Raw genomic sequence first — 10,680 nt, forward strand, 5'->3', positions numbered from 1 at the left:
GGGGCAGGGGCCCCGCGGCCACGCAGGGGTTTCTCCCCGGGTTCTCCCAGCAGGTCAGGCTGCCAGCTCCCTGGCCACGGCCTTGTTCAGCTTGTCCCTCAGGTAGGCCCAGCGCTGCCGCTCCTGCTTCAGCTCCAGGACCTCGTAGTGAGGAACCTGCCCCGGGAACAGGGAGAAGGAGTCAGAGCCCCCCCCTCCAAGGGATCCCAACCCCCCCATCCCAACCCTGGGAGCAGCTGCCCCCTGCTCTGATCCCAGCCCAGCAACACCAGGGTTGTTCCCCGAGGAGCTGGTGCCTCCCACGGGCACCCCAGCTGGAGCCAAACCCTTCCCCACGGGAGCTGATCCCGGAATTCCAGGCCCTGCCTTGTTACCCCAGGAGCTGATCCCAGAACTCCAGGCCCTGCATTGTTACCCCAGGAGCTGATCCCAGAACTCCAGGCCCTGCATTGTTACCCCAGGAGCTGATCCCAGAACTCCAGGCCCTGCATTGTTACCCCGGGAGCTGATCCCAGAATTCCAGGCCCTGCATTGTTACCCCAGGAGCTGCAGAGGACGTGCTGGGTGTCACAGCCCAGCCTGGCCCATCCTCCCCTCCCCCTGGGATGAGATGTTGGAACGTGCAGGCTGGGGTGGGGTGGGGGGGGGCAGAGGCTGGGGAGCCCCCTGTGCTTCCAGAACACTGGAATGTGGTTTATCCACCAGCCTGTGCCAGGGAGCAGCCTCTCCTGGGTGGGGGGGGGATCCCACCACCCACCCTGGCTTTATATTTAGCAGGAGGCTGGAGCTGTGGGAAGTGGCACTTTTCTCCTCCTCCTCCTGGGTTGTTTTTTCCCCAGAGGGAACTGCAGCCCCAGGGAACCTCAAACCTCACTTGGCATCAGCCTCAAAGTGCAGCTGAAGGAGCAGGGATGGGGGGAAAGGCTTGGAGCACAGGGAGATGGATGTGGGGTGACAGTGACACTGCTTTGGGGTGACAGTGACACTGCTTGGGGGTGACAGTGACACTGCTTGGGGGTGACAGTGACAGTGCCCGGGGGGGAAACACACACACACGTGGCCTGAAGGAGCCCCAGAACTGGGGCAGGAGATGTGGATCCACAGGGAATGGGGCAGAGGATGACTCTGGTGTGTCCCCCCCACCCGCGGGAGGCCAGGGCTGGCTGCTATAATTAGCTCCGGGAAGCTAATTAAGGCGTGACCCCCCCCCTCCCTCCCCCACCAAGCACCAGGATCAGCTCCTTAACACCTTGTCTGCCTCCCCCTCCTGCCCCCACCCCGGGATCACAGCAGCTAATCCCGGCCCTGCAGGGAAGGAGCTGAGCTGGGGCTCTGCCCAGCACCCCCCGGGGCCATCAGGAAGGGGAGGAGAGCAGGGAGGAATCTGGGATTCCCTCCCCCCGAGGTGCCTGCTCCTCCATTCCCAGGGAATTGGGGCTGTACTCACGTCCACCAGGAGGAACCCGGCGGCCTGGAGATGGCGCCGGGCCATGGCGTAACGGCCCAGCAGCTCTTTGCTTCTGTTGCTGAAATTGGGGAATTCCCAACGGAGGAAAGCGACCCTGGGAGATGGGATAAGGGATGGGAGGCTGGGAGACCCCCGGATCCCACTGGGAGACCCCGGGATCCCACTGGGAGACCCCCGGATCCCACTGGGAGCCGGGGCAGAAGGGGCTGCCCCGGGGCCAGCAGGACGTGGCAGAAGCTGCTCCAGCCCAATCCACCCCACAGCCCAGGCCTGGCAGAGCTGAGCAGGGCAATTCCACCTTGTTTTCCAGGCAGGGAGGAGGCAGCTCCAGCCCCAGGACCCTCCTGACACCCATTTTCTGGGAGAAAACCAGTGCCAAGAGGAGCATCCAGCCCCCTCCTCCCCAGCTGGGCCAGCCGGAGCAGCTCCAGGCTCCCCAACACCCCTGGCACAGCCCCACCACAATCCCTGCCCTCTGCCCACCCCTCCTGCTGGCCACCTGAGGTGGGAAACAGCTGGGGACAGTGCTCTGGGTGCAGTGACCAGGGGGCCAGGCAGGGCCAGCCCCCTCCCCACCCTCTCTCCCTGCACCCACCTCCGGGCGCCCGGCGGCAGCGGCTCCGTCCCCTCGCAGCGGGGCAGGTGGGGGGCAGCAAAGTCCCTCAGGGGCACAGGTTTGTTCTCACTGTTCACCACCACCTCGGCATCTGCAGGGGGAGGAGGGGACACAGGGACTCCCGAGACCACCCCCACACAAGCAAGGTGGAAGCTGCTCATGCCACCTCACCCCCTTCCCTTCCGTTTCCTTTTCTTGCCCTTTCCTTCTTCTCCCTTCCTTTCCTTCTTTTCCCTTCCTTTCCTTCCCTTCCCCTTTCCTTTTTTCCCCTTCCATCCTTTCCTTCCCTTCCCCTTCCTTCCCCTCTCCTTTTTTCTTCTTCCTTCCCTTCCCCTTCCTTCCCCTCTCCTTTTTTCTTCTTCCTTCCCTTCCCTTCCCTCCCTTTCCTTCCCTTCCCTCCCTTTCCTTCCCTTCCCTCCCTTTCCTTCCCTTCCCTCCCTTTCCTTCCCTTCCCTCCCTTTCCTTCCCTTCCCTCCCTTTCCTTCCCTTCCCTCCCTTTCCTTCCCTTCCCTCCCTTTCCTTCCCTTCCCTCCCTTTCCTTTTTTCCCCTGCCCTTCCTTCCTTCCTTCCTTCCTTCCTTCCTTCCTTCCTTCCTTCCTTCCTTCCTTCCTTCCTTCCTTCCTTCCTTCCTTCCTTCCTTCCTTCCTTCCTTCCTTCCTTCCTTCCTTCCTTCCTTCCTTCCTTCCTTCCTTCCTTCCTTCCTTCCTTCCTTCCTTCCTTCCTTCCTTCCTTCCTTCCTTCCTTCCTTCCTTCCTTCCTTCCTTCCTTCCTTCCTTCCTTCCTTCCTTCCTTCCTTCCTTCCTTCCTTCCTTCCTTCCTTCCTTCCTTCCTTCCTTCCTTCCTTCCTTCCTTCCTTCCTTCCTTCCTTCCTTCCTTCCTTCCTTCCTTCCTTCCTTCCTTCCTTCCTTCCTTCCTTCCTTCCTTCCTTCCTTCCTTCCTTCCTTCCTTCCTTCCTTCCTTCCTTCCTTCCTTCCTTCCTTCCTTCCTTCCTTCCTTCCTTCCTTCCTTCCTTCCTTCCTTCCTTCCTTCCTTCCTTCCTTCCTTCCTTCCTTCCTTCCTTCCTTCCTTCCTTCCTTCCTTCCTTCCTTCCTTCCTTCCTTCCTTCCTTCCTTCCTTCCTTCCTTCCTTCCTTCCTTCCTTCCTTCCTTCCTTCCTTCCTTCCTTCCTTCCTTCCTTCCTTCCTTCCTTCCTTCCTTCCTTCCTTCCTTCCTTCCTTCCTTCCTTCCTTCCTTCCTTCCTTCCTTCCTTCCTTCCTTCCTTCCTTCCTTCCTTCCTTCCTTCCTTCCTTCCTTCCTTCCTTCCTTCCTTCCTTCCTTCCTTCCTTCCTTCCTTCCTTCCTTCCTTCCTTCCTTCCTTCCTTCCTTCCTTCCTTCCTTCCTTCCTTCCTTCCTTCCTTCCTTCCTTCCTTCCTTCCTTCCTTCCTTCCTTCCTTCCTTCCTTCCTTCCTTCCTTCCTTCCTTCCTTCCTTCCTTCCTTCCTTCCTTCCTTCCTTCCTTCCTTCCTTCCTTCCTTCCTTCCTTCCTTCCTTCCTTCCTTCCTTCCTTCCTTCCTTCCTTCCTTCCTTCCTTCCTTCCTTCCTTCCTTCCTTCCTTCCTTCCTTCCTTCCTTCCTTCCTTCCTTCCGCTGCCCAGGCCCCAGCAGAGCCTCCCTCAGGCTGCTCTGCAGCAGGGTCACCTTGTCCCCCACCCGTTCTGGGGACACCAGCATCTCGGGGGGCAGGAACGGCCCCTGGTACTCGGGAACCTCCAGCTTGGCTGTGGTGTTGATGTGAACCAGCTTGAGCCTCAGGTTCTGCGCCTTGAGGGACTGATCATCTGGTGGGAGGAGAAGAGCTGAGCTGGAGACACAGCCCCAAGGCCTGGGCCATTGCTTGGGCACCTGGTGGCCTCCACAGCCCTATCCAATGGGAATTCCCAGCTCTGATCCCTCCCCCAAAAGTGGGAGACACAGCCCCAAGGCCTGGGCCATTGCTTGGGCACCTGGTGGCCTCCAGAGCCCTGTCCAACGGGAATTCCCAGCTCTGATCCCTCCCCACGCAGAAGGGGAGACCCGGATCCCCCAGGCCAGCATTCCCAGCCCTGCTCCAGCTGCTGGCAGGGAGCCACCAGGGGCTGGCTGAGGGCTTGGGGACAGTCCCACTGCAGAGCAGTGTTGGTGGTCGGATGTCAACCCCAGTGACCCCACGGGAAGGGGATGGGGAGCTCGTGGACCCCAGTTTGCTGTGGCAGCCGGGTGGCCAGTCCCCACCACGGAGGAGGCAGGGACTGAATTTGACAGGGCTGCCCCTCCCCCAGGGAGGAAATCCCAAGCCCTTCCCTGTCTCTTCCTGAGGCCCTGGAGGAAGGGGATGGGAGCAGAGCAGCCAGCTGTGCCCTGGGGGCACCATTTCCACAGGAAGGCTGAGGGCAACTGGGACTGAGTGAACCCCAGTCAGCTGGCAGGTGACACCAGGTTGGGTGGGAGGGCTCATCTGCCTGAGGGTGGGAAGGGTCTGCAGAGGGATCTGGACAGACTGGATCCAGGGATTGAGGCTCTGCAGAGGGATCTGGACAGGCTGGATCCAGGGATTGGGGCTCTGCAGAGGGATCTGGACAGGTTGGATCCATGGGCCAAGGCCAGTTGTCAGAGGTTCAACCAGGCCAAGTGCCAGGTCCTACACTGGGGTCACACCAACCCCCCAGTGCTCCAGGCTTGGGGAGAGGGGCTGGAAAGTGCCTGGGAGAATAGGACCTGAGGGTTGGTCACAGCAGCTGGAGATGAGCCAGGGTGTGCCCAGGTGGCCAAGAAGGCCACCAGCATCCTGGCTTGTGTCAGCACTGGGGTGGCCAGCAGGAGCAGGGCAGGGATCACCCCCCTGTGCTGGGCACTGGGGAGGGGGCACCTGGAATGCTGGGCTCAGGTCTGGGCCCCTCAGGACAAGGAGGACATGGAGGGGCTGGAGCGTGTCCAGAGAAGGGCAAGGGAGCTGGGGAAGGGGCTGGAGCACAAGTGTGAGCAGGAGCAGCTGAGGGAGCTGGGGGTGTCCAGCCTGGAGCAAAGGAGGCTGAGGGGAGACCTGCTGGCTCTGCAGCTGCCTGAGAGGAGGTTGGAGCCAGGGGGGTCGGGCTCTGCTCCCCAGGAACAAGGGATGGGACAAGAGGAACCGGCCTCAAGTTGTGCCAGGGGAGGTGGAGGTTGGATCTGGGGAACAATTCCTGCCTGCCAAGGGTTGTCAGGGCCTGGCTCATGCCTCAAGTTCAGACAGACCAGGCTCAGTGTTCCCACCCCCTGCCCCAGCTCAGGGCTCCTTGGTCCCCACCCCAGTGGCAGACCCTCCCCCTTCACCTCGGATCCAAGCGTGGAATTCCGGCGCCAGCACCCGCTGCAGGTAGGGAGCCCTGCCCTGCTGCAGGACACACAGGGACCAGACCAGCTCTGTCAGCAGCTGGGGCTCCAGCTGGTCCAGCTGGGCCTGGAGCACCTTATGGACCTGCCAGGAGGGAAACCCAACAGCTCAGCACTGCCCAGGCTTCACCTGGAGGTCACAGCATGGAATGACATCATGGAATGGTTTGGGTGGGAAGGGACCTTAAAGCTCATCCAGTCCCACCCCTGCATGGGCAGGGACACCTCCTAGAATCGCTGGGCAACCTGGGCCAGGCTCTCCCCACCCTCACAGCACAGAATTTCTCCCTCCCATCTCAGCTCCAGCTCCCTCTGCCAGCTGGAAACCCTTCCCCCTGCTCCCATCCCTCCCTGCCCTTGTCCCAAGCCCCTCCCCAGCTTTCCTGTAGATGGAATGTCCCTCCTCAGCCTGGGATGTCCCTCCTCAGCCTGGGATGTCCCTCCTCAGCCTGGGATGTCCCTCCTCAGCCTGGGATGTCCCTCCTCAGCCTGGAATGTCCCTCCTCAGCCTGGGATGTCCCTCCTCAGCCTGGGATGTCCCTCCTCAGCCCGGGCAGGCAGACAGGACCAGATCTGCCCATGGCAACCTCCACCCTTCCCAGCAGTTCCCAGAGCCAAGGGAGCTGCCCCAGGCTGAGGGCCTGGCCAGGCTGGGAGCCCCACAGGCTGTGCCAGGAAGGGGTGTGCAGCCTTCAGCAACTACAGCCTCATTACAACACATTAATTAGGCCAATTAGCATTCAGGAGGGCACGTGGACACCCCCCCACTGCTTGTGCCTCCTCAGAAATCCAGCCTGCAGGGACTCCAGCTGGGATAAACTAGTTCAGCTCCTGCCTGCCAGGTTTTCCAGCCCGGGCTGAGCTCCTGGCTTCCCCTTTCCCTCTTCCCACACCATTTCCAGGTGGATGGAGCCACCCAACACCCACTTTCCCACAGGGATGTGCCAGAAGATGCTCAGCTGGGAAGGAAGGGAGGGAGGCTGAGGAAGAGGGGGAAGGGAGGAAGGTTACCATGGAGAAGAAGTCCTCATTTCCACTGGGCTGGAAGTTAAGGCGAGCAAAAGACATGATGATCCCACACAGGTGGGTGACTGGGAGCTGCTGGGCATTGTCCAGGGCATACTGGGGAAAAAAAAATAGGGATTTGGGTCTGTCCTGCAGGAGCAGGGACAGGAAAAGACTGAAGGTGTCAGCCCAGGATGTGTTTGGCCCTGTGGCTGGAGGGGAAAACAGGAGGGAAATGATGCCACCGCTTCTCTGGGGTTTGGATCTTGGCACGTGGGAAAGGGGTGAGTGGAAGAGCAGCTCTGAAATATCCCAGTACAGATGGAATGGTCTGGAATTGGGGCAGAGCTGGGGAGAGCAGCAGTGCTGGCACTTGGGAGTGGGGATTCTGGGGGGATTGGGAGGTTCTGGTGAGGAGCAGGAGGATCCAGAGGGGATTGGGAGGATCCAGGGAGGGGCAGGAGGGTCCAACGGGGATTGAGAGGTTCTGGTGAGGAGGAGGAGGCTCCAGCAGGGACTGGGAGGATCCAGGTGGGATTGGGGGGCTCTGGGGAGGAGCAGGAGGCTTCAAGTGGGGATTGGGAGGTTTGGGGGGGAGGATTTGGAGAATCCAGTGGGAACTGGGGGCTCTAGGGAGAAGCAGAAGGTTCCAGTGGGGATTGGGAGAGTCCAGGGTGGAAGGGAGGGGCTTCAGTGGGGATTAGGAAGCTCCAGTGAGGAATGGGGGACTCCAACGGGGGCAGGAGGCTCTGGGAGGCTCCAGGGGGGAGCAGGAGGCACCAACAGATCCAAGACCACCCCCATCTCCACAGGGAACCCCAGCTGGGAAGGCAAGACAAGCCACGACCTCCCCAGGAGCACCTCAGGAAGGATTCTGGGATAAACCCACTCCCGTTCCCTGGGAAGCAGAAGATCCCAGTTTTCCCAGTGCCAGGGGGGGGGGGCTTCCATGACCTCCCCCAGCCCCCTCACCTGGGCAATGGCCTCGAAGAGGGGCAGGCTGAGCCACTTGAGGAGGGCAAAGGATCGGGTGCAGCGCGTGAGCTCCAGGGGGGTCATGGTGGGGAGGTGGGGCTGCAGGTCAGAGGCCACCTTCTGGAGCACCTGGGGCTGGTGGAAATTCAGTTTTCCTTAAAAAAAAAAAAAAAGAAAAGCAAAAAAAGCAAAAAAAAAAAAAGCAGAGAGAAAAGCAGCAGCCACTTACAAGGAGCTGTCACAGGAGCCAGGCCTGGAATGGGGCTGGCACAGAGGGAAGCACCAAGGTCTCTGTCAGGGGTGGTGGCTCCAGGGTTAATATTGTCTCCCTCAAATGCCTTTGCCTCATCCTTCCTGGTCCCACCAAGTCTCTGCTGGACCCAGAGCTGAGTGGCTCCAGCACCCCCAAAAGGCTGGGAGACTATTTTAGCCCCAGTGCCTCCAGCTACGGATCCTGGTTCACTCAGGAAAGCCCTGAATTCCTTAAGGGAACCTCATGCTGGCCTGAGGAACTGCCAAGGAACCAGGAGGGCAGCACAGAGCAGCCAGGAGAGGGGGACAGGCAGGGTCTGAGGCTGGATGTGGCAGCAACCACAGGTTCAAACCATCCTGATGGGACAATGAAGCATCCAAGAGAAACCTTGGCATGGTGTGGGAGCATCCCAGCCAAGAGCATTCCCACCACAGCAGCTCCAGAGCCTGTCCCACTCCCAAACCACCTCCAGTCACTGGGGTTTTCCAGTTTTAAGGCTGGGAAATTGTTGGGACTATCCCTACATCCAAGTCCAGCCTGTAGATAACATCCAGCTGCCCTTCCTGAGCTGGAACACCTCTAAGAAAGGTGCCTGACATGGATGTGGAGGCCCTGACATGGAGCATCCACCACTTCCCTTGAAACTCATTCCAGATCCATCGGCTTCCCAGAAGCAGGCTGGAACACCACCAGCAGGAGCACAAGCTCCCCCTAAAACCAGGTCTGCTGGGGTTCTCTCTTGATTTTGGGAATGCAGCTCATCCACAGAGACCATCCTGACCCCAGGGGTTGTCACAGGAGCTGTTACCACCACCAGAACCTGAACAATCAACTGCAGAGCAGCTCCTTGGCTCTGCTGGCTTCCTTCAGCCCTCCCTGTCTGGGCTTTATCCCTGTTTCTCTGGGCCTCATCCCCTCACTTCCCTGGGCTCTACCCCCACATTTCCCCAGGCTTTACCCCCACATTTCCCTGGGCTTTCCACTGGCTTCCAGCAGTTCAGAAGACAGAACCACCCAACAGTGCATGGGAAGAGGAGCCAGAGGACTAAGGATCATAAATCCCGAGACGCCCACGGCCACAGGAGGGGAAGATTTGGGGCCATTTCCCCCAAATCTTGCCCTCTCTCCTCACAAGTTCCTTTCTTTCTGCATAAGGGGAGGCAAATGGAGAACCTGGGATTGCTCCAGCTGCTCTGGGAGCTGGGAACAAGGTGGGTAAGGTCCAGCCCCACGTGCCCTGCCAGCCTTTCTACTTCACCCACCCGCGGCATCTACCAAATCAATGCTGGAGCATCCCCCCAAAAAAATCAGCTGGATTCCACCAAGAGGAACCACCCAGCTGGTCCCCGAGGCTCTTACCATAGGCAAAGATCAGGTCTGTGAGGACGTTGAGGCTGAGCTCTGAGTGCTTCTGGAGGAGGTGGTAGGAGAGGGCTCGGAGCAGCGGGATGCAGCGCCGGCGCTGGTAGGCCAAGGCCAACGTGATTTTCCGGATGTCCTCGGGACCAAACTGCTCAGCAAGTTCCAGAGCCTGCCAAGAAAATGTTTGGAGGGGAGTTGGAAAGGGAATGGGATGAATCCTGTTTTTCCACCAGGAGCTGCAAAGCTTCGTGGAGCTCCTGGTGGAGAAACTGGATTCATCCGGAGCGGGATGTGCCGCTCAGCCCTTCCCAGCTGGTCTGAAAGGTCCTTTTCCAACCAGGTTCTGTGACAGCAATTGGTGACTTTTGGGGTGGTGGCTGGAGGGAGGGGACAAGGAACCCCTGACCCCTCAGCAGAGCTCAGCCAGGAGCTGGTTTCCTGCTGGATCAGCACCTGGCTCCCCCCTGTAATTCTCACTTCGTTTAGGCAGACGTGGTTAATTTGGGCTCCAAATTAAGGTGACAATGAGGTGACAACCCCAGCAGGGCCAGCACCCTCTGCCCAGCCACACGCCCCTCTCTGTGACATTTCTTTGTCCCCAGGGTTGAGGGGGACAAGTGGGGAGAGGGGACAATGGGGGTGTCCTGGTCCCCAAGGGTTGGATTTGAGGCAGCTGCAGCCGGGGCTCCCGTGGTGGCTCCAACCTGAGGGACACTGACCAGGAATAGGGACCCATGGAGCACCCCAGGGGACAGGAGTGTCCCCTTGGGAGGACAGGAGCCTGGGGACAACCAGAGGGTGAGGAAAGGATGGACACTCCTTACCCCAGCCCCCCTCAGAGCCAGCCTTGTGCCAAGAGGGGCGATGGCTTTGGTGGCACAAGCCCCTGCCTTGGCCCCAGACCCCTACATTGTCCCCAAGACCCCCACCTCATCCTGAGCCTCTTTGTCCCCCAGACCCCTGTCCTTGTCCCCCACACCTCTACAGTTGTCCCAAAGCCCCTTGTCCTCCAGACCCTTATCTTGTCCCTTGAGCCCCCACCTTGTCCCCCTGCCCTTGACCCCTGAGCCTCTACCCTCATCCTCCAGACCCCTACCCTGTCCCCCAGAGCCCCTGCCCTCGTCCCCCAGACCCCTACCCTGTCCCCCAGACCTCTACCTCATCCCAAGCCCCTAAACTTGTCTCCTGTGCCTCTACCTTGTCCCCGACATCTCTACAGTTGTCCCCCAAGCCCCTTGACCCTTGTCCCCCAGACCCTTACCCTCACCCCCCAGACCTCTACCTTGTCCCTTGAGCCCCTCCTTCAGCCCCCCCCCTCCCCCCCACGCTCCTATCCTTGTCACCAGAAACCCTCCCTTGCCCTGTAGACCCCTATTTTGCCCCCCAAACCCCTGCCTGGTCCCACTGAGCCCCATCCTCCCTCATCCCCCTGACCCCTTGCCCCTCATTCCCTACCTTGTCCTCCAGCCGGTCCATCAGCGCCGGTGAGACGTGTCCCACCTTGCTCATCAGCATCACCACGGTCCTGGTGCCCTCGAGCTCAGTCCAACGTAGCTCCAGCTTCTTGAGGACCTCCTGGAGCAGCTTGCTCTCCTTGCCTTGCCTGGCAGCAAGGAA

General features: G+C 60.0%; 1 protein-coding gene across 1 annotated transcript in view; it reads right to left on the bottom strand.

Moving 5' to 3' along the window:
• Positions 1-54: 54 nt before the first annotated feature.
• TBRG4 (transforming growth factor beta regulator 4) overlaps positions 55-10,680 on the bottom strand; it is a gene marked incomplete at its 5' end in the record, with an annotated part of 11,909 nt that continues 1,283 nt past the window's right edge. The window contains 9 exons of the mRNA XM_009995886.1: positions 55-156; positions 1,448-1,562; positions 2,064-2,222; positions 3,688-3,898; positions 5,409-5,553; positions 6,480-6,590; positions 7,446-7,603; positions 9,061-9,232; positions 10,519-10,666. Coding sequence (XP_009994188.1) covers positions 55-156; positions 1,448-1,562; positions 2,064-2,222; positions 3,688-3,898; positions 5,409-5,553; positions 6,480-6,590; positions 7,446-7,603; positions 9,061-9,232; positions 10,519-10,666 — 1,321 coding nt within the window. The remainder of the gene's footprint in view (positions 157-1,447; positions 1,563-2,063; positions 2,223-3,687; positions 3,899-5,408; positions 5,554-6,479; positions 6,591-7,445; positions 7,604-9,060; positions 9,233-10,518; positions 10,667-10,680) is intronic.

Source organism: Chaetura pelagica, unplaced genomic scaffold, assembly GCF_000747805.2.
Source record: "Chaetura pelagica isolate M959 unplaced genomic scaffold, ChaPel_1.0 scaffold1460, whole genome shotgun sequence".
NCBI classification, from domain to species: Eukaryota; Metazoa; Chordata; class Aves; order Apodiformes; family Apodidae; genus Chaetura; species Chaetura pelagica.